This window comes from Vicia villosa, linkage group LG2 (assembly GCF_029867415.1).
Source record: "Vicia villosa cultivar HV-30 ecotype Madison, WI linkage group LG2, Vvil1.0, whole genome shotgun sequence".
Taxonomy (NCBI): Eukaryota; Viridiplantae; Streptophyta; class Magnoliopsida; order Fabales; family Fabaceae; genus Vicia; species Vicia villosa.
The window spans coordinates 178,180,276-178,203,972 of NC_081181.1; the positions used below are offsets into that span (position 1 = coordinate 178,180,276).

Genomic DNA, 23,697 nt, shown 5'->3' on the forward strand with positions numbered 1-23,697 from the left:
TGGGATAATGTACAGTATGAAGGTGTTTCTGGGCTGTGAATTGAAAGTAGAAACACCTAAACCCACATGATTTAAGTGATTTATGCATTTCTTGGAACAAGAATTCAATGAATCTGGTTGCAGTTCAAACTAAACTGTCCCTTTTGACTTATAGTTTTGTACTTACACAGTTGAAATCCAGTTTTAATTAATTTAATCAACAATGTCTCTGATTTTAACATTTTGAATCAGAACTTCAGACCTTTAATTATGTGGATATTGATTATAAGAAATCAACATGATAAATAAAATAGCTAGAAATTCCTAGTTTATAGAAAATTTTCATTACTAGTACACAGATTTATATATTGAAAATGTATTACTAGTACACAGATTTATATATTGAAAATGTTAAGAGCAGGTGTCTTAGTTAAAAATACACACACACAGATTTATTTCATTTAGTTTAAGGAAATTTATTTGGAGTAATTAAGTAACTAAATATTATCTTAGTAACAGTATAGTAACCAAGTATGTTACTATACTTGGTTAGTTGTGTGCTTAACATTGTGTGCTCTTGCTCTAAACTACTGCTTCTTATTATAAATCTCTTCTGAAACAGGAAGGTGAAGCTGAATGCAAGGCTGAAGAAGAGATAAAAAACAGCACTGTTTCTGAAGATTACCTTAAAAAGATTGAAGATTTCAAGGAAGTTTCCATATCACTAGACTTGGTTCATGAAACAAGTGAATTATCAGTTTATATTGATAGGCGAGACCTTGATGAATTAATTTCTGGTGTTAAATGGATCTCCACATCTATCTTGTCTCTATGGTGCTCGTAAGTATCGTATTCTATTTTTAATCATTTTTTTCTATGTATCATTTATAAATTAACATTTGTTTCAACATTTCAGATATCTACATGGCATTTGTATCTCTAAGAATGTCAGTGAACTATTTGGATTTCTTGATCCAAATAGGACACTAATTACCACTAGAGATCCCAATGCTATTAAATCTTACATACAAGATAGGTTGGATGGCGAGTCAAAAAAATGTTACTTAGGACCATTGTTAAATAAGTAAGTACATGTTTCCTTCAAGGTTTTGTGATTTTTTTAATGTTATTTTTTGTAATATTTGAATTTTAATGATTCTAACACTTGTTTTGAAACTACAGCAATCACTGGCAATTGTATGTTATTTGTCCCCAAGATAATGATATCTTTTGGTTTTGTTCATTAAACACAAAACCCAAGAAACGTATTAAGAACATACTTGAGGGGTAAGAAACATATAAATCAAGAGACATTATTTATACTTCATTTTTGTATCGTTTAACTTTATATTTATAAGTTATTTATGCTGCAATTTCTTTTATCAGAGCTGTAACAGGATATCAGTTATTAAGAGGTTTTGAGAATAAAAAGCCTAATTGGAAGATTGTCAAGGTAATTGCTTGATATTGTTGATATTATGAGAATGAATTCGTAATGATATGCTTCATTATAATTATATTTCAGTATTAATATGCTTTGTATCTTATATGTAGACACATCATCAAAACAATGGATGGGCATGTGGATATTATGTAATGAAGAACATGTTTGATATTGTTGATACTTCCATTGTTGAAAGATTCGATGAGGTAGTATAATTTAAAATATTTTCGTCTTGCATGTATTTATTGAAAAACATGTAAATTATTGTTTTGATATTGTTAATTTATTATATGTTGAACTTGTAAATATTTACAGACACGTCACCATATGAAAAAGAGACAATCGACCATATTCGGCAACTTTGGGCTCAAGTATTTTTGCAAATGGTTGAAAATCAAAAGGTTGAGGATCAAAAGGTTGAGGAGCAAAATCTACCGGATCAAATGCAAATGGTTGAAGAGGATAAGGAGATAGAAATGTTGCCAAAACAAAAGCCAAAGAAGAAGAAGAAAACTTATATATGAAGAAAGTGTTATGACTTAGTTAAAATATAATTTTTATGTACTTGAAATATTATGACTATATATGATTTTGTATACTTTTTGGTTAATATTAAAAATATTTTGACTTAGTTAAAATATGATTTTTATAAGTATGATTTTATAGTATTTGCAATATTATGACTGAAAAATAAAATATAATTAAATGGTGTTTATGAAATAGGGTGTAAATAGATATAATTGCTCATTCATAAATGGCGTATTTACACCCGATTTTTACCAAAATAGGGGGTAATTAAAACACAATTAAGCCGAATTACACCCGATTTTTATTAAAATAGGGTGTACTTAAAACATAATTAAGCCCAATTACACCCGATTTTTATTAAAATAGGGGGTAATTAAAACATGATTAAGCCCAATTACACCCGATTTTTATTAAAATAGGGTGTAATTTAAAACGTAATTAAGCCCATTTACGCCCTATTTTTATTAAAATAGGGTGTAATTAAAACGTAATTACGCCCATTTACACCCGATTTTTATTAAAACAGGGTGTAATTAAAAACGTAATTACGCCCAATTACACCCGATTTTTATTAAAAAAGGGTGTAATTAAAAATGTAATTACGCCCAATTACACCCGATTTTTGTTAAACATAACGGGTGTAAATTCGTTAGACATTTCTCACCCTGTGGATATACACCCGATTTTTATTAAAAATAATGGGTGTAAATTTAATAAAAAACGGGTGTAAATTAACATTTTTGTACTAGTGAAGGTATACAATTATTGAAGGAGATATATATGCAAAGAGAGACACGATATTATTATATTCTATTGTTCCTCTTATCTAAATCCTACTCTTAGTATTGGAGTAACATATTAGGAATTTATTCTTCACTTTAACTTATATTTATTTGTCTATATATATAGGCTTGTTTTTTCTTTATTTACTCACCCAACAACCGTCCTTTAAAAGAAATAATTCAGAAACATGACAAAATCCGGTTACATTGATGCTACATTTCGTTCTTCAAGGAACAATGAAGCTTACTTTTTCATCAATGATAAGTATGTGCTATTGGATTATGCTCCAGGAACTGGTAATGATAAGGTTGTGTTTGGCCCAACTCCTCTTCGTAACGGGTTCAAAACTTCAAATCACTTGCTAACACCGTATTCGGAACCTACGGAATTGATTGCGCCTTTGACACTGATAACAACCAGGCATTCATCTTTTACGAAAACCTTTGTGCTCTCATAGACTATGCTCCACACTCCGACAAAGATAAAATCATCTCAGGTCCTAAGAAAATTGCAGACATGTTTCCTTTCTTCAAAGGAACCGTGTTTGAGAATGGAGTAAATGCTGCAATTAGGTCAACCAGAGGGAAAGAAGTTTACTTATTCAAAGGAGACAAGTATGCTCGTATAGACTATGAAGCCAACCGTCTTATTCAAAATATCAAACCCATTGCTGATGGATTTCCTTGTTTCCGTGGAACAATCTTTGAATATGGAACTGATGCGGCTTTTGCTTCTCACAAGACCAATGAAGCTTACTTTTTCAAAGGAGAGAATTATGCACGTATCACTTTTACTCCGGGCGCAACTAATGACTATATTATGGGTGGTGTGAAAAAAACTCTTGACTATTGGCCTTCTCTTCGTGGTATAATACCTCAAGCAAATTAAGCCATGGGTATGATTGTGTGATCATCATGGTAGTATTATAATAAAGAATAAAGATGGTGTGTTGTCGTTTGCTTATGTTTCATGATGTAATAAAAGTGTGGCTTCCCACACGTCTAATAGTTGCTTGCTTGAGTTTTTTATGTATATTACTTTGCACTATGTGTGAAAATATCATTCTATTATTATTATTATTATTATTATTATTATTATTATTATTATTATTATTATTATTATTATTATTATTATTATTTATGATATTTTAACAATAATATAGTTTTTTTGCAAAAAAAAACTATAATATTGGTTTTTTTTGGTTGTCAAAAACAATAATATAATTTTTTGATTTTGGATTTAAAATGTGATAGGTGGAAACTAAATTAAAGGATTCCTTCCATTAATTTGGGGAAACACTACATTTTAATGTGTTTTTACAAGTAGCATCAGTTATGACCAACGCTATATTTTTTAGTTTCTTCAAACTTGTTTTCAGGTTGTTTTTTTCAACTACTCCCTCCGTCCCAAAATAAATGTCACATTTAGAAAAAGATTCTCCCAAAATACTTGTCACTTTATCTTACCAATGCAATTTTATATTTAATCTTCCAATTGTACTCTCTAATAAATACTTTTAATTTATTGTTTTCTCACTTAATATTAATGTTATTTTGAATACACTAATAGTTAATCAGGATAATTTGGTAAAATCATCATTCTCTCTTTCATTTATTACTGTTTCTTAATCTGTCACTACAAGTAATACTGTCTCCAGCGACATACATTAGCAACGTGGAATTCACGTGGATACTTTTTGCCATTTGCGACGTGACAACAACATCGCTACATGTTTTTTTTTTTAATTTTATATAACTTTATTAACATAAAGTATTGAGGAGTCAGACATTGGGGTGTGTAAAATATGTTACGACGTGGGATACACGTCACTATATTAGCTTTAAAAATTAAAATAGAAAAGGTTATAACATTCACGTAGGGGGGAAGATTCAAATTTTAAAAAATTTAGTTGTGACGTTACAAACACGTCGCAACTTTTAGAGGGAAAATACAACGTTCCACTGAACTGACATTGTGGCAGCATTGCAGGCAGGAACATTAATTAATGTTACCGTTGACATGTTGCGACGTGAGTCTCACGTGGCAAGGTTGTGACGTGATTCCCACGTCGCTGATTAGTTAATTAATACACGCGTTTTGCTTCTTCCCCTTTACCATTTCAAACCATTTCAGATTCAGTCTTCCTCTGCAACCCCAAATTTCCTCCTCTCCCAAAATCCCCAAACTTTCAATCCCATTTCAATCCCACTACAAGGTATAATCCCAATATTTTTTATAATTTTGTTTTATATTCATAATGTTTTATGTTGTCGATGGTTTAAATTTTTTTTGTTTCCATTTAATTTGAAGAAAGAAGAAGGTGAAGAAGGTGAAGAAGGTGAAGGAGAAGAAGAAGGAGGAGGAGTAGTAGATTGAAGAAGAGGTAAGTTTTTAATAGTTTTGTTAGGTTATTTTTTTAATTAGGTTATTTTTTTAATTAGGTTATTATAAAACGAAATTATAAATTAAATATTATGTTGTTGTGTAAATTTATTTAGGTTATTAATTTACAGAATATATTTTATGATGTTGTTTTTAAAAATTAATAGAAAAACTATTATATATGTATTTTAGAATGTTAAAATCTGTTTAGAATAATGTATAGAAAAACTATATATATATATATATATATATATATATATATATATATATATATATATATATATATATATATATATATATATATATATATATATATATATAATATGTTAAATCTGTTTATAAAAATTAATAGAAAAACTATTATATATGTATTTTAGAATTTTAAAAATTAATAGAAAAATGTTTAGATTTATTTTTAAAATCTGTTTTTTATTTTCCAAATAAAATATATGTATTTTATGATATTATTCTTAAAAACTGAAAATATTAATAAAAAAGAATATATGTTAAATAGAAAAAGAATATATGTTATGTCCGACACAGGCTGGACGATCTCCTAGTCCACGTCCGACACAGGCTGGACGATCTCCCCGTCCACGTCCGACACAGACTAAACGATCTCCCCGTCCACGTCCGACACAGGCTAGACGATCTCCCCGTCCACGCCCCACACAGGCTGGAGACTCACACACCCCACATCCCACACATGTACCAGCACTACAAAAAATGTTCTCTGCAGCGACGTGGATTACACGTCGCAACGTGCAAAATCACGTGGCAACCAAAAAGTAGCGACGTGAGCATGTATGTCGCAGGAGCAAGCGTGGCAACATTGTAGCGACGTGGAGACCACGTCAGAAAGTAGCGACGTGACTCCCACGTCGCAACAGGATGACATAGGAAACTGCTCCCTGCACACACAACAGGTGTGGCAGGTGTGGGAAAATGTGTTTGTTGACCAATGTAGCGACGTGTTTACCACATCGCTACATTAAATGCTTTTTTTTAAAAAAACATTTATTCACGCTAGATTTGTTTTGTTTTATATATTTTATATAATTAATAAATATATAATAAAATTTATATAATAAAATTTATATATAATAATGATGTATTTTTAATTATAGTTTGTTTAGCTTTCTACTCTTAAAAAAAATAACTTATTTTATATAAACATAAAAAATTCATAACTTATATGTATAAAATTATTTTCTTTTTAATATTTTATTTTCATAATCCATAATATAAAAATATTATCTTTTTATTATAAACATAAAAAATTAATTTCTATATATGTAAAAATTAAATTTATAATAAAAATTAAATTCTATATAAATATTTTAATAAATATTCTATTTTTTAAAAATAAAGTATAATATACCTAATAAACAAACATATATAATAAACATATCTAATAAACAAATATATATAAATATCGTATAATAAACATATCTAATATATATTCTGTTTTCTTAAAATATAGTATAATATTACTCATTATAATAACTAATATATATAATAAAAATTAAAAATGAAAACGTTATAATATACCTAATAAATAAACATATATAATAAACATACAATATATTTTAGAACAAATACAAACACCATATATATACTATAAATTCTATAACAAATACAATATATTTTCAACAAACACAATATAACAAACACAATATATACAAACACAATATATACTAGAATTTTATAAATTTTATAACAAACACAATATATTTTCAACAAATACAATACCTATTAAACAAATTAACATATATACCTATTAAATCTATTTAATATATACTATAATACCCAAAAATAACTTACCTCTTCTTCAATCTACTCCTCCTTCTTCAATCTACAACCTTCTTCAATCTACTAATTAACCTATACAAAAAAAATCAAAAATTAACAACAAAATATATAATAAAATTATAAGAAAATAAACAAAATATCAAAATAATCTTAACTACCTTTGAAATTGAATTGGGATTGAATTAATTTGGGAGAGAAAGGTTGGATTTTAGGAGTAGATGATTTTGGGAGAGAAATGGGTTTGGTTGCAGAGAAGAGAAGGGTTTTGATTTTGGAAGAGAAGGTCTGTTCGTGAATGGTGGTAGGGAAGTGAAATGGGTGGATTAATACATAATGTAGCGACGTGGAAGACACATCGCTACTTGCCACGTGATGTCCACGTCGCAACAAATCAACGGTCACTTACACAACTGCAAAGCTGCCAATGTGTCAGATCATATTTCCCCCCATTTTGAATTATAAATGTAACGACGTGACAATAACGTCACCACCAAATTTTTCAAAAATTTGAATATTCCCCCCATTTGAATGTTATGGGGTGTGATGAATTAATTTATGTCATTAATGTAGCGACGTGCTACCCACGTCGCAACTGTTATTCACAGCCCCCCATGTCTGACTCCCAACCACTTTAATACTGCAAAGTTATTTAATAATAAAATACAGGTGGCGACGTTGGATTCACGTCGCAACTAACATTAATTAGCCACGTTGTTCACACGTCGCTAATTATGTCGCTGGATTAGAGTTTTTTGTAGTGCAGCACGTGAGGTTGATGAGACAGTTGATGAGATAGATGGAGCTGATCTTCGTGGGAGGGATGATCCAGATGAGATTCATGTCGTTGACGGTAGATTTTAGATTTGGCCCGAAGGAAGCAAGTAAGTTTCCTATTTAAAAACTTTTATAGTATGTATACATTTTCATTTTTTGTATAAATTTATATCTAACATTTTCATTTTTTTTGTTTTAGTTTTGCGCCGAGTCGGACTGCTGCTAGAATTGTTAATTATATAATTCAGCAGATGTATAAATCATCTTTTAAGAGCTATGGCGAGGTCAAAAATAAAGCTGAATGGTTTAAAATGTTTAAGGTATTGTTATTTATTTAAGTTGTGCATTTAATTTATTTTTTTAGTTATGGTTATTTAAATGAACTTCTCATTATAATTACTTAACATTTTATTTTAATGTCATACATTTTATTTACAGTAATGTTCCTCCTCAAGAGTCGGAGGATGATGGAGTGGATGATGATTTTAATCCTGATAATTATTTTTCGAATGATGATGATGCCTCTTAAAAACATTTTGTATTTTATTTATTTTAAATTTATATTTATGTAACTTATTCTACATTTTAATTCATTAAAATATTAGTTTTAAATTTTTAGTTTTATTTAATTGAATTTATTATATAAAATTTATTATATGAATTTATTTTATAAAATTTTATTATACAAATTTTATAATATAAATTATATTTTATAGATTTTATTATATAAATTTTATTATATATATTTTATTATATATAAATTTTATTATATAAATTAATTAATTTATTATATAATAATACAATTCATCCTGCGTGATTAATTTTTTTAAAAAAAATAGCATTCAAAGTAGCGACATGAGACACACGTCGCTATAAAAGTCAAAAACACACTTCCCCACACCTGTCACACCTGCTCTGTGTGCAGGAAGATGTTTCCCATGTAACTTTATTGCGACGTTGGATTCACGTCGCTACCTTCTGACGTGGTATCCACGTCGCTACTGAGTTGCCACACGTGCTCCTGCGACGTAGGAGAACACGTCGCTAGTTTTTGGTTGTGACGTGATATTGCATGTTGCGACGTGGGATCCACGTCGCTGCAGAGCAGTTTTTTATAGTGTGTGTGAAGTGGGTATTGCGACAAATAATTGGGACGGATGGAGTAGTTTTTAATGTTATGCATGTTGTTCATTGCATACTAGAACACATATACAAAAGCATATCAACAATGAATATATTTATAATACAGTAGGATCCCATAAATTAAATCATCCAATTTCTTAACAAAAATAATCTACAACCATTACCCCACAAAATATCATCAAAACAAGGCTAATGTCTACAATCGTTATCACAAAATGCCATAAAAACAGTATAATATTTCTACAACCACTATTGAAAAAAGCACCCATATTGCGGGCTTTTTTTTTTTTTTTACATATTTTGCAGGAGTTTACAAAACGGTCGATTATACAATTTCCATAATATATCTACAATATGATTTTGGATGATTTGGTATTCTATTTAAACTGAGGTGGATATTCTTTGGGGATTTGAAAAAAATAAGACATCACATTTTTTATGAATATAATCATATCAATACATAAAATATGATAATAAAATCAATAAAACTAAAATTTGAAAGATTTGTCCGATTTGACATGATTAATTTGAACTAAAATTACAAATCAACTGAACTAAAATTTGAACTAAGTGTCCAATTTGACCTGATTAATAAAACAAATTGATATAATTAATGTGTTCATAATGGCCTTGCATATCGAAGTCTTTATTTGCATTGAGAAATTCACCAAGTTGCTTGCGAAAATTTACTTCTATATTCACTATGCCATAAAAGACCTACGACAGCGCTCTTTTTGGGTTTTAAAAGCGCTGTTGTAGGTGGCGCTCTTATAGGTTTTAGCAGCGCTTTTGGTTTAGGATAAGCGCTGACGTAGATAGGCCTAAGGCAGCGCTTTTTCTTAAAAAGAAAAAGCGCTTTCATATATTGGCATAAGACAACGCTTTTTCTTAAAAAGCGTTTTCATATATAGGCCTAAGGCAGCATTTTTTCTGAAAAAGCGCTTTCGTTGGTGTTTTTAATAAACCTATTTTTTTATAATTTCTAATATTTTGACATATCTCAAATTCTCACTAATATTTTGAGAAATACATTTATTATATTAAACAAATAAAAAATTTTAAAAAATACATTTAATATGAAACGTTTTATGAATTAGTATTGCATATATTTATTATCAAAATACAAATAAAACATCACTAATTTTATAAGTGCTCTAGAAGTTAAGTTTACAATCAAATTCTCAAAACACAAAATACAATACAAATCAACTTCTAATTTATCTTCAGCCGAACGTGACTCCTCGATGGCCGAAATTGACTTTCCAACAATGCACAAATCAACTTCTAATTTATCTTCAATTGTCCATCGCATGTATACATATAAGAAAATTGTCACTACACTAGAAATGTGAAACTAATCTTCCTACTTGTGAAACTAATAAGTTATAAATCAGATAAGCCATGCTTGAACATCACACAAACAAATGTATCATATAATAAGTTGGAAAATGAATACAAAATCATGGATATCAAAAACCAAATCAAGACTTAGATAATATTTATATTATTTCCAACACATAAATGAACATAACCTAGACACAATCACACAATTGAATCATACCTCATCTTCAAAAGAAAGAACCAGACTCAGATATCTACCTAGCATGCCTTAAGCACCAATTATCATGTCAAGTGTGCCTCAATATGAAAAACTGAAACACTATCACATTAACTAGTTCAAAACAAACACTAAACATACCTGGCTTGCTTTGCACATGAAGCTAGAAAGCACCAAAACCTCTTCAAATCCAACAGTCTTATCAATCTTGCCACCCAATATGCCCTCAAATCTCTACAATCCAAATTCATCAACACACCATCATTACAAAAAATAAAGAACGACAAATACAAGTAAACTTAACGAAGACGCGAGCTATGACAAGCATCAATAACATACCGAAGAAACTCATGCGCATCCTCTTGACGACTGCAGCGGAACTGCTCGGCAAAGAGACGTAAACAACTTTGGATCTTTGAAGGAGCATCGGATGTGAGATCCGCGCGGAGTAAGCGATACATTTGTTTCTCGAGTATGCAGAACGGACACGAAGAATCGGGAGAATCACCTGAGAATGTTCAAAATTAGGTTAGGTTACTGAAATTATAGAAAATTGAAACTGAAGAGAGAGAGAGAGAGAGAGAGAGAGAGAGAGAGAGAGAGAGAGAGTTTTTACAGAGAGATGAATGTTGTAAACGGAGAGCTTTCAATAAATCTTTATTTTCTGGAATCCTAGGGTTATGTTTAAATGTTTTAGGGTTCTTGTCGTGGTTACTTAGGGTTTTTGTTGTTGTTGTTTGGGGTTTGTGGGAGGAAGGTTTTTCTAGGTTTAATGAGATGAGAGAGGTGCGGCGGTTTGAGAGGAGAAGAAGACGAGAGAGTTAAGAAGTGGAGAGGAGAGAGTTCGTACTGTAGGGGACAAAGAAAATCGTAAAAATGAATTAGGGTTTTGGGATGTTTTGTTTTATTTTTTAAAAATACATGGCCTAAGACAACGCTTTCAGCAAAAGCGCTTTGTAATGGGGGGCCTTTACCAACGCTTTTTAAAAGCGCTTTGAAATGGGGGGCCTTTACCAGCGCTTTTGAAGCCTTTACCAGCGCTTTTTCAAACGCGCTTTCAAATGGGGGCCTTTACCAGCGCTTTTTCAAAAGCGCTTTCGCAAGGGGACCCTTTACCAGCGCTTTTTTTAAGCGCTTTCTAATGTTCCCCTACAGCAGCGCTTTTTATCCTTGTTTTTTATATTTGTTTTTAGCGAAACCTATAACAGCGCTTTTGCCTAAAAGTGCTTTCGTAGCTGTGCTGACAAAACTCAAATTTGGCGTAGTAATTTTCAAGGGCATGACCTCTTGCAATTGCAATTGCAGCAGATAAATCTGCTTCTGCCATCACATATCCACTACTTGGATATAGATTTAGATACTCTTTAGCTTTCTAGACCTAGATGAAAAGAAAGCAACATAATTAATCAATTCATATGGTTGATGGATGCATTAATGTTTGTTAAAATTATGTAGGATGCATTTGCTATAAATAAATTCAAATGTAATACCTGAAGCTAAAAAATAGTACTCCCTAGCTGTTTGAATGGCAAGGTTTTCTGCCTTTCGTAATACCAAAGAAACAGAACTTGTCCATCAAGTAAACCTGCAAGAATCATTGAAGAAAACCTTTGGTGATGTTCTAATGTATATTTTAATATCTATTTTCAAAAAGAAGCTCTTTGAAAAATATGCACCTACTAAAAAGACTCCACATACATTACTTAATTATTGACCATTGAATTAAATAGATAAAATAATGTTAGTCATTTACATAAATATGCAACAAACAAACAAACAAACTAAATTCTTGGTGTGGAGATGGTCCTCTTTAGGTGATATTACATACTCCAAGTGTAACTTTTACGATTTTTGTAAAGACCCGTTGTCTTTTTTATCGTAATTGTATTTGGTTTGTAATATTACTTTTTTGTCGGTTTTATGCCGCTCTTGTGTATCAAGGTTGGAGAACCCTTAGTTCTCCCATTAATATATCTCTTGCTTACACAAAAAAAAACAAACTAAAATATTGTATAGATAAAATTGTATAGCACCAACTTTTGTAGAGTGTGTACTTTCTTGGATGAATGATTAGTCTATTTTCGCTAGCCCGGATCATTCATACGAGAACTCTTATATTAGTACAGATATGTGGTTTTCTCAATCAGGAGTGAGACGCCTTGTCAATGACATATTATTATTATTAATAATAATAATAATAATAATAATAATAATAATAATAATAATAATAATATTTTTTATTAGACTTATATTATTACTATTATTATTATTATTATTTTAATTATTTCATAATGTAAACAAACCTGTGCAAAACACATGGGTATTGCCTCAAGTAAATTTTAAATTGATGCTTAAAACATGTTTAATGCTTAACCTATAAATTAATGCCATAATTATTATAATTATAAGTATACATGTTTGCATAATCTTAAAGCATAATCTTTTGCATTGTTGTTTTCAATAATAATAGCTGCGTAACAAATATGTTTGCATAATCTTAAAGCATAATCTCTTGTTTTTAGTCTGTGGGGGTGTGTAGGTGGTTACAGTAATGTTAATTAATTAAAACTTTACTTTTAATAAATGGTTTCGTTATATTGTTCTTTTATATAAACTAATGATTTTAGTTAATCATTCTGTGTCTATATATAACCTTCTTCATTCCCCTATATTTGCTCACAAAATAACCTTGACTGAATTTGAATCCAATATATATAACTTTACTATATTTAAGATGACAAGATCCGGTTACATAAACGCTGCATTTCGTTCATCCAGGGCTGGCCCAACAAATTTGGAGGTCTAAGGCAAAATTTAAAATAAAATTTTTTAAAATTAAAATCTTTATTAATAAAATTTATATTAATTTAAAAAAAAACCATCAATAAATTTCTTAAAATTATTATTTTTTCAATTAAATTTCTAAATAATATATAATTAGTTAATAATCTTTAAAATATATTAATTTCATTAATTTAATCTTTAATTAAAATTTAAAATTTTCATGTTATTTTTTATCATCTTAATAGCAAGAATTAAATTTACTAATTTTATGTATTTCTTGAGCTAGATAATAAAAATAATTACTTATTATATTTATATAATTTAAAAATTATCTTAAAAGCGAGTAGTATCTTAGAAACTTAATTTAAAATTACTCATTAAAAATATTTATTTTTATTCATATATAAACAATAATAACAATTTTTATGACATAATTTTCTCCAACAAAAAATAAAACATAACATATCAATGTAATATTAACTTTTTTTTATTAAAAAATATTTTATGAAATTTTTAAACAAATAAGTAACTTTACCATAAATATAATGACCGTGTCATTGAATGAAAACAGACTTGTTAAACCATATTAATCATTAAAAATATTGATAAAACCATGGGAAAATTTAATAGAAAAAATAAATACAGACATCAAATGATATACCATAGCCGCTGGGATATACATGCAGTTTCGATAAACTTCACATAGCCGCTGGGATACCATACAACAAACATCAAATGATCCTTTTGTGTAAATATTTTTTTTTTCTGGTTATTTGGAGGCCTGGTATGTGGGCCAAAAAAGTGAGGCCCAAGATAGAAAAATTTACTTCCTACCCCTACAATTGTCCTTCTACCCCTACAATTAATTTTTTTTGACGAAATTACCCTCGTATAAAAAGGTAAATTTTTTTTTCATTTTCAACTTTTTACTGATTTTGAACAAACACTCTCACTTCTCTCCACGAAATACACTTCGGAACCCTTCTGCAGACTCTTCCGGTTCACAAAATCACCAAACCGGAACACATTTGGTAAGTCTTTCGGTTTGCAAAATTCTTCCCGTAACGCTTTTGGAATCTGTTCCGGTGCATTCGTTTTCAAACCGGAACACATTTTGAAACTCTTCCGGTTTATTGCCTTGCACATCGGAACGCTTTTGAAAGCTGTTCCGGTTCGTTTTCATCCCCACCGGAAGCCTTTTGAGAACTGTTCCGGTTTAGCTCATTTACAAACCGGAACCCTTTTTGGAACTGTTCCGGTTTGGTTTTTTGTGATTTTTTTTTTAATTTTTTTTCCAGGAAAATGCGTACATTAGGACCTGACGGGAGGCCACATTCCCGCCGCCGCGACGAAGCTGGTCCCTCTAACCCACCTCAAGAGCCAGCACAGCCACCTCCGGAGCCACCGCAGCCAGTTGGATATCCTAGTGGACCATCAGATCTATCTTTACTTGTTCGTTACCAAGACCATGTCGCTCGCCGTTTGTGGTACGGACAGGTAAGTAAAATTAATTAATTTTGTAAAATTAATTAATTTATTTTAAAAATAATTTTTTATTATATAATCTAATGTGATCTCTTTATTAATTTTCAGGAAAGAGGTCCTAAAAAGGAGCTTAAAGTCGCAGGACATGGGACGAAGCTCCAGGAAAGAGTGCCTATGAACCTCCCACCAGAGATGGAGGCTATTGTGAATGAGTGAAGTCTGGCTTCTCTTCAGAGAACTAGTCTGACCAAGATAGATGTTAACCTGGTCTCAGCATTTGTGGAGAGGTGGCATGTTGAGACATCGTCATTTCACATGCCATTTGGTGAGATGACGATTACATTGGATGATGTTGCCTGCCTGCTGCATTTACCTATTGGGGTATGTTTTGGTATCCTAATGAGCACGTCACAGAGGAGGTGGCGGTTGATCTTGGCTGCGAGTTATTGGGAGTGGGTAGACGTGCCATGGCTGAGCATGTGCGTTCATGCAGGGGAGCTTATTACTCACTGCAGTGGTTGTACGACAGATTTGTGGAGTACCGTGCTGCTGGTAGTTGGGACTTCGCGACCAGGGCATATTTGATGATGTTGGTAGGTTCTACCATTTTTGCAGATAAGACATTTACTTTGGTTGAGGCCCGGTATTTGCCACTATTTAGAGACCTACGTGGGCTCAGTCACTACAGTTGGGCATCTGCTGCCCTGGTCACTCTTTATCGCCACCTTGGTGATGCATCTATGTTTAGTTGCAAGCAGCTCGGTGGATATCCTACTCTGATTCAGGTATTTAAGTTATTTTTAATTAATTGTATGTTAATTCATATATTATTATTTATATTATGTAATATATATATATATATATATTATTTATATTATTTATATTGTTAACAGTGTTGGATACATGAGTACTTTCCTACACTGGGAAGGAAAGGAGAAAATTGGCGGCCATCTGAGAACCTTGGGCTTCCGCGGGCGATGAGATGGTCCTACAGGCAAGGAGCCATCAAGGTGGATGCGTATAGACCGATATTGGACGAGCTGACACCTATAGATGTCATATGGCGCCCATTTGAGGATCATAGACATCATCGAGCTTTTAACGAGTTATCTCTTTACAGAGGTTTTCTCGTTTGGGGTGAGTTACATGTGCTATACTTACCTGACAGGTGTCTTCGGCAGTTTGGTTATTGTCAGTATATTCCGCCTGCACCTCCTGCTGATACGCTCAGCAATGATGAGATTGCTGTGGAGTGGATTGCTTATGTCTAGAGCGTGACAGATGTGATTAGAGATACACGGCCAGTGAGATACCCTCATGAGACGGTTGATGGATATTTAGAGTGGTATTACCGCGTTTCGCATCCTCAGGTGGTGCCTCCCCCACCTAGTGCGCGTAGAGAGGTTGCAGTTCCTGTCTTTGAGGCAGGACCAGCTGATCCGGATTGGGCTCGTGCCTCCACATTGGTGCACCGTTATCTCCGGCAGGTAGAGGCAGAGGAGGATGATGTCACATATGCTGATTTATTTGAGGTGTTACGCATCGCCCGTGAGCATTGACTCTATTATGATTGTACTCTTTTTTATATTTTATTTTATATTTTATGATTGTAAACTCTATTTTATATTTTATGATACATTCAACTTTATATTTTATGGTATATTCTATGGTATATTCTACTTTATATTTTATGGTATATTTATTTTTATTTGGATAAGATTTTATTTGGATAAGATTGCAGAGAGTTAGTGGATTGTGTTGTGTGGATAAGATTGCATTGATGGCCTATAAATAGGTTCTCCTAGTGTTGAGAAAAAATATCATATTTTTCAGAACGTCTCTTTATAATTTTATGGTTGACACAATTGTTTACTATACGGGAACTAAGGATCCCATGAAGCTTCCAATACCTGAGGATTGCGAGAGACTTGAGGCACTGAAAAGTTTGGTGAATGAAGCATTGCCAGAAACTGATAACCGACTTGTGAGTAAAATCTCGTATCGTGAAAACTGCTGAGGATGTTCTGAAGATGCTGGTTCGTCCAGAATCGTCTGCAAGAGTCTAATGCTTTATGTTCTATATTGTATTATCTAATGTTATTGTTGTCATGTTTTAATGTTCTATGTTCTATGTTATCATGGTTTAATGTTAATGTTCTATATAAATAAAAGATGTTCTATATTCTAATGTTAAAGTTCTATATAAATAAAATATTACATATAAATAAAAGTCACTTAATCTAAATTAACACTTGATGGTAACATAGGCGTAAGATGATGCCAATGTTGAAGACGTCCAGCAAAACCTAACATCCAAGATGTCGCCACTTGAAGACGAAACTTCATCCAATCTAACGTGACGGGTGGCAGTGGGAAGCCTTCTTTCATATTAACCTGATTTCATAACAAAAAAATAATTAAATAAATAATTAAATAAGTAATTAAATAATTAATAAATAAGTAATTAAATAATTAAATAAATAATTAAATAAATAATTTAACAAACAAATAAATATATATAAAGGTTACCCGAACAAAATGATTCTTGTTGACAAGGCCAATGCAATATGTAGGAGCACTTGGAGAAAATGTTGTTGTCATGGGAAAAAAAGTCAAGCAAGGGTTACCAAGCATCACAAGAATGACGTTATACCGATTCGCTATCAAATATCCCATCTCTGGTAGTGTCAACCATTTCTCCGGTGGTTGAAAACCAACATTATCTATCAATAAACCACTTCTCACTTCGGATAAATTTGGACCGAACAATCTCTCATATAAGTCCTTCTTTTCTCTTAATTCGCTGTCCAAGTCACGACGAACCATTGCCCAACCATCCTTAATATACCCATGCCACGATGCAATGGCTCTAAATCCACAATTACCATCTGCTACAACATTAACTATCTCGGTAATATATGGCCTAATATGACAAGGAAACTGAAGAGTGAAATCCTGGTTCTTTGATTGTGATTGCTTCTTTGACTGTGATTGCTTCCTAGAAGTTTGTGATGCTTGCGATTGTTTTTGTGAAGATTGAGACGCCTGATCAGCATACTCAAAACTTGAAGGATCCCTATAAACATCATACCCAACTGGTTTCTTCCCTTTCCTCTTCACTCCGCCTTTAGTTTTTATTTTCTCAGGTGGTGGACACAATGAAGTTGTTGTGGGATATGCAATTTCACAAACCCTACTTTTCAATGCTCTTTTTCCAACAACATCTAGTGATTTAAACCTTCTCCACAATTCATCAATTGCATTGCTCATATCAACCTCCGAACCGGCTTCCTCGTCTAAAGGCAAGTCACCTTCCATAGATAGTATCCTCCATTGAAGATGAACAATTTCTACTTGTAATGGGATTCCAACAACAATCAATCTTCCCATCTCACAAGCACAAGGTAGCCCATAACTTGTTCTCATAGTACAACCACATTTTTCCCTACTATTTAACACATAATCAAGCCTCGATAACTCTTCTGCAATGCGTCTCAAAGCAGCTCTCGATACTGAACCACGCAAATTATCATAAAATGGACTAATGTGTGCGTGCTCAACCTCATAAAAACTTTTTTGAAACGAAGCTCGAATGTTACCTATTTGGATTTTTAGGTTAGAATTCATAGCTTCCCAAACTTTGACCATGTCACCAAGGCTGTCTCCTATCATCTGCTTTAGCTTCCAATGTGCAGATTCAACCCTAAAATAAACAAATAAAGTATAAAAAATTAATAATTTAAAAATTAATACATAATAAAAATTTTAAGAATTATGACATACCGATTTGTCGTGGTGTTACCAAAATGAAGCACTCGATTAATCCATGCGCCTACAAATCTTTGCCTATGTGGGATCAACCAAGTGTTCTTCACGTAATCGAGGAAGTCATTACAAGCAAAGCATGCTTGTTCAAGATATTGCAACCGTACACCATACTCAACCTCATTACTAGCCCATACAACATCTTTCCACAATGGGCCTATTGTCTCTTGCATGTCTTTCATCACATATTCCTTGCATTTCATCCCAACATTTTTGTTAATATGAAAACGACATAGCAAGTTATGCGTCGTAGGAAAAACAACTTCAAATGCTTTCATCAAAGCAAGATCTCTATCCGTCAAAATCACTTGTGAAACCACATCTTTCTTCACAAACAATTGCTTCAGCTTATCCAAGACCCAAATAAAACTCTCAGTCTGCTCACACTCCATATAAGCAAATGCAACCGCAAATGTCAACTCGGTCGATGTCATACCAACTATTTCAAACAAAGGTTGTCTATATTTGTTGGTCTTATAAGTGGCGTCCATAATCAAGACAGTAGGAAAAAGATTCAGCAACTTTACCGAATCTGGATGAGCCCAAAAAATATCTCTCACAACTTCACAATCATCCCGTTTCCTACTCCAATAAACATAGTTCGCCTCCTCTATAAGCTTAAACAAATGTTGTATCTCACTTCTTGGACCTCTTATCTCCGCTTCAATCACACTTTTATGCTTGTATATTTGCGTGATCCGAGTGACGTTCTCAGGATCTCGCTCTTGCAAGGAAATCAATATGTGTCTAGGCGGAACATGTCTCTTTGTCAAATCAGCAACATGCTGCTTCTCATCGGTTGTCAACCTACCAACAAATGAATGACCTTCTAATCTATCTGGTAAACCATGATTATGAACTCTACACTTTACATCAACCTTCCAACCAGAACCATCTTTTGCCGGAGTCGATCTGATTTTGAATGGACATCCACATCTCTTAGTAGCACTTTGAGTCTCACTTTTATCCTTATATTTTCCACCTTTATCGCACCCAAATATCACTTTGTTACTTCTTCCTCTTTTGCCGGTTTCGGTGTCTGAACGCGTGATAATAACGGTCACTTTATTGTTAATTCCAGTCTCTTTAACTCAACGGATAACTTCTTCCCGTGTGACAAATCTCTCTGAAGTTGTGAAAGCATCAGTGGTATCTATAGCTGTATCGTTTTTTCGACAAATTTGGAGCGGAACTTCCATACCTGAAAAAAAATTACAAAAAATCAAAAAAAAAAATAAAACATTCCGGAACACATTTCCAAACTGTTCCGGTTTGTAACCATGTGCACCGGAACACTTTCCCCAACTGTTCCGGTTTGGCATTAGAAGTATCGGAACAGTTTTGAAATGTCTTCCGGGAGGAAAAAAAATGAACCGGAACAGATTTCAAAAGTCATCCGGTTTGTAACTTTGTGAACCGGAACTCTTACCTCAGGTGTTCCGTTTTTGATGCGCGTAGGGGTGCAGATTTCAAAATTTTTTTACTTTTTGAAAAAATGGTAAAAAGTAAAATGGTAAAATGGTTATTAGTGTTTGAGGGTAAAATTGCCATTTTTAAAAAATTGTAGGGGTAGGAAGGCAAGTGTAGGGGTAGGAAGTAAAATTTTCTCCAAGACAATGGCCTTGCTTGCTTTACCCTTGGGCCGGGCCTGCGTTCATCTTACATCAATGAAGCATACTTTTTCATCTATAATAAGTATGTGTTGTTGAATTATGCTCCAGGAACCGGAAACGACAAGCTTATACTCGGGCCTACTCCCGTTCGAGATGGATTCAAATCACTTAATCAAACCATATTTGGAAGCTACGGAATATATTGTAGCTTTGACACCGATAATAACCAGGCATTCATCTTTTATGAAAACTTTTGTGCTCTCATAGATTATGCTCCACATTCCGATCAAGACAAAATCCTTTCAGGTCCTAAGAAAATCGTTGACATGTTTCTGTTTTTCAAACAAACCGTGTTTGAAAATGGAGTAGATGCGGCTTTCAGGTCCACAAGAGGCAAGGAAGTTTACTTATTCAAAGGGGACCAGTACGCTCGTATAGACTATGGCAACAACAGCCTCCTTCAAAATATCAAGAACATTACTGATGGGTTTACTTGTTTCAGAGGCACAATCTTTGAAAGTGGAACGGATGCGGCTTTTGCTTCTCACATTACTAATGAAGCTTACTTTTTTAAAGATGACTACTATGCACGTGTTGTTGTTACCCCTGGTTCAACGAATGATCACCTTATTGATGGTGTGAGGAAAACTCTTGACTACTGGCGATCTCTTTGGGGCATAATACCCTAAAAGAATTTATCACGACTTGTGTGATATATGATCATCATCCAAGTGTGCTCATTAAGAATAAAGATTGATGTCATTGATATATATGTGTGTTGTCTTCTTGATGTAATAAATTGAAGCTTGTATTATAGAGATTATAAAATTTATGCAAATTCAAGTTAGTTTACTTGTAGTTATTATTGATCACGATACAATATTGATTTATGATTATGAGAACGGTTGAATTTATGATATTTGAATTGAAGAGAAAAACTTGATACTGAAACTAAAAAAGGACTTACACCACCGTTTTTATCAGTGTGTTGCATAAAGAGGACTTGCGCCAACGTTTTTAAATAGAAAGCGTAGTTTAGAGTATACTTAAGCCAACACTTTTAATAGAAAGCACAGTCTAAAGTGCACCTAAGCTAGCACTTCTAACATAAAACGCTGGCTAAAGTGTACTTAAGGTAGCGCTTTTGGCATAAAACTCTGCCTAAAGTGCACTTAAGCCACCGTTTTTAACAAAAAGTAAAGCCTGAAGTGCACTTAAGACAACGCTTTTAACAAGAAGTGTTGCCTAAAATGCAATTAAGCCAACGCTTTTTATTAAAGAAAAATACTATCTATACCTATAGCAGCACTAGAATAAACAACCTTAAAAGCGCTGCCTAAGGTCTTATTTGGTATAGTGGACTTCGTAAGGTTTAGGAAAGTGGAAGATGAAAGAGGGCTTGCGGTGTAGCTGGATAACATCTTCATTAAAGGGAAGAAGTTATATGCGAGCATACAATTGTTTCAACATGGGGGGGGGGGGGAAGGTGGAACAAAGCTCAAGAAGCCATGAAAAGAACGAGGTTGTAAAGGTCCAGGATGGAAGGATTCAAACAGCGGCGGTGAACAATAATAAGAGGACCTATGCACAAGTTGAAAGGGTGGAATATAACAAAGAGCAAGCACCATTTAATGATGATAGGCGGAAGCATCCAAAAAGAATGGATAAAAATTGGAGAAAAATATCAGGCTGTGGATCAAGAGAGCAAAAGCCAAAGTTTGCTCACTTTCAATTCAACATTGATTATAATGAATTACAAAGATTAGAGAAAACCCTTGTTGGGGTGGTCGAAAATGGAGGAATGACATATAATAGACAATATGCTTTTTATTTTGAGGGCTATTTATGGGTCAAAGTAACTCCTCTTGGTGCAAATTTAGGTCTCTTGGAAGAAAGTGAAGAGGGGGAGATTAAAGCACTAATTAATGAGGCTAAGAAATGGATTGGGAAATGGTTTTCAGAAATCCAACCCTGGTCGTTGGAAGATGTGGATAATGAAAGATTAATGTAGATGAGGTATTATGGATTTCCTTGTCACACTTGGTCTCAGAAATTTTTTGAATTCATTTTAAGATTTGTTGGAGTTTATGTCTGCTCCGATGATGAGACAAGGGATCCCACAAAGATGGATGTTGCAAGATTCTTGATCAGAACCAAATACTCCATGGTCTTGAATGAAACTTTCAGTGTGGAAGTTAATGACAACATTAACATGATTAAGCTTATATAGGATATGCATGGTCCAAAAAGAATAGTACTGCCAAAATAAGTCATGAAAGGTAAAATCTAGGTTGATATATCCTCAGAGGATGATGAAAATGCGTGGGGTGAAGATTATGTTTGTAACACCCTTCTAAACCCCGCGGAAATTTATAAAATAATTCAGAGTAAAACATGAAAACAAGGGTGCCACAATTCCAATTAAGACAAATTTATCATAAATTCCTTGTCATGCTTTCACTAAGGAACAATTCATCATAATACATAAACATCTCATGTTAACACAGCGGAAAATTCATCATACGGATAAGCATAACATCATCTATGCAATATCCCACAGAATCTAATACAATAACAACACGATGGAGTATCATCATAAACTCTAAACTAGCGTTCCCCCAGTGTTACAAGATCAGAGCATGACCGACACGACTCAAAACAACGGATAAACTCTACGAGTCATCCTCACCGAGCACTAATGCCGCTACTCCTTAATCTGAAAATTGTCAACAAGTAGGGGTGAGTCTCATTCTCAATTAATCAATGTTATGCATTCATAAGCAACAAAACATCATAATATATCATTCACCCAATTTGTCATATATTCAGATCCACATCTATTATTCATCAATTCACACGATAATAGATTACAACACAAACACAGAAATCCATACAATCATGTTATGACAAAATGCATATGACACAACTGACACTATGCATGTGGTACCAAAATTCGTGAATCACATTCCCAGGACTTCTCTTTGCGATACTGCCCTTCAAGTCGCTCACACCCCACATGGGCACACGACTAACCTCATCGCTCACACCCCCATGGGCACACGATGACTGCTTACTAATCTCCGCACAATGGGAATTAGCCACCAACGATCCACTCATCAACGGGATCCAATGTAAATGATTTATGAATGAGTGCACACATATCACATACTTATATCATCACCGATCCGATGCTTAACATCGTCTCATTTCATCTAACCAATATCATCACAAACAAGTATGTACATGTCCAAGCATCATTCAATCATTCACATACATTCACCACAATCAACATATTAACATTAACAGCATATTAATATTCACAAATCATTAATCATCATCATATAATTCTCAACAATCATCACATCGTAATGTTTTCAAAACAACATCTTATATTGTCACATTTCATCATATATGTCAACAATACATCATCCAATTAAACAAATCGTCACATGATTAATATTTCAACATAGCATGTATTTAACACATCTCATCACATATATGTACAATTAGGGGTGTTCAAAACCAAACCAACCCAATAGAAAACCGCAAATCAAACCAAACCAAACCGAAACCGCAAAAAACCGCAT

General features: G+C 32.9%; 1 protein-coding gene, 1 long non-coding RNA gene and 1 pseudogene across 2 annotated transcripts; all 3 read left to right on the forward strand.

Moving 5' to 3' along the window:
- The first annotated feature begins 435 nt into the window (after positions 1 to 435).
- On the forward strand, positions 436 to 1,433 carry LOC131647535 (uncharacterized). Its single transcript, XR_009297857.1, has 4 exons — positions 436 to 819; positions 896 to 1,063; positions 1,162 to 1,266; positions 1,366 to 1,433. It is a non-coding gene; the product is annotated as an uncharacterized LOC131647535 (long non-coding RNA).
- Positions 1,434 to 2,893: 1,460 nt separating this feature from the next.
- On the forward strand, positions 2,894 to 3,813 carry LOC131647536 (albumin-2-like; annotated as a pseudogene).
- A 9,324-nt stretch (positions 3,814 to 13,137) lies between these two features.
- On the forward strand, positions 13,138 to 20,799 carry LOC131647537 (albumin-2-like). Its single transcript, XM_058917425.1, has 2 exons — positions 13,138 to 13,184; positions 20,163 to 20,799. Exons 1-2 carry the CDS (start codon positions 13,138 to 13,140, stop codon positions 20,797 to 20,799), a joined length of 684 nt encoding a protein of 227 aa, XP_058773408.1.
- Positions 20,800 to 23,697: the final 2,898 nt, after the last annotated feature.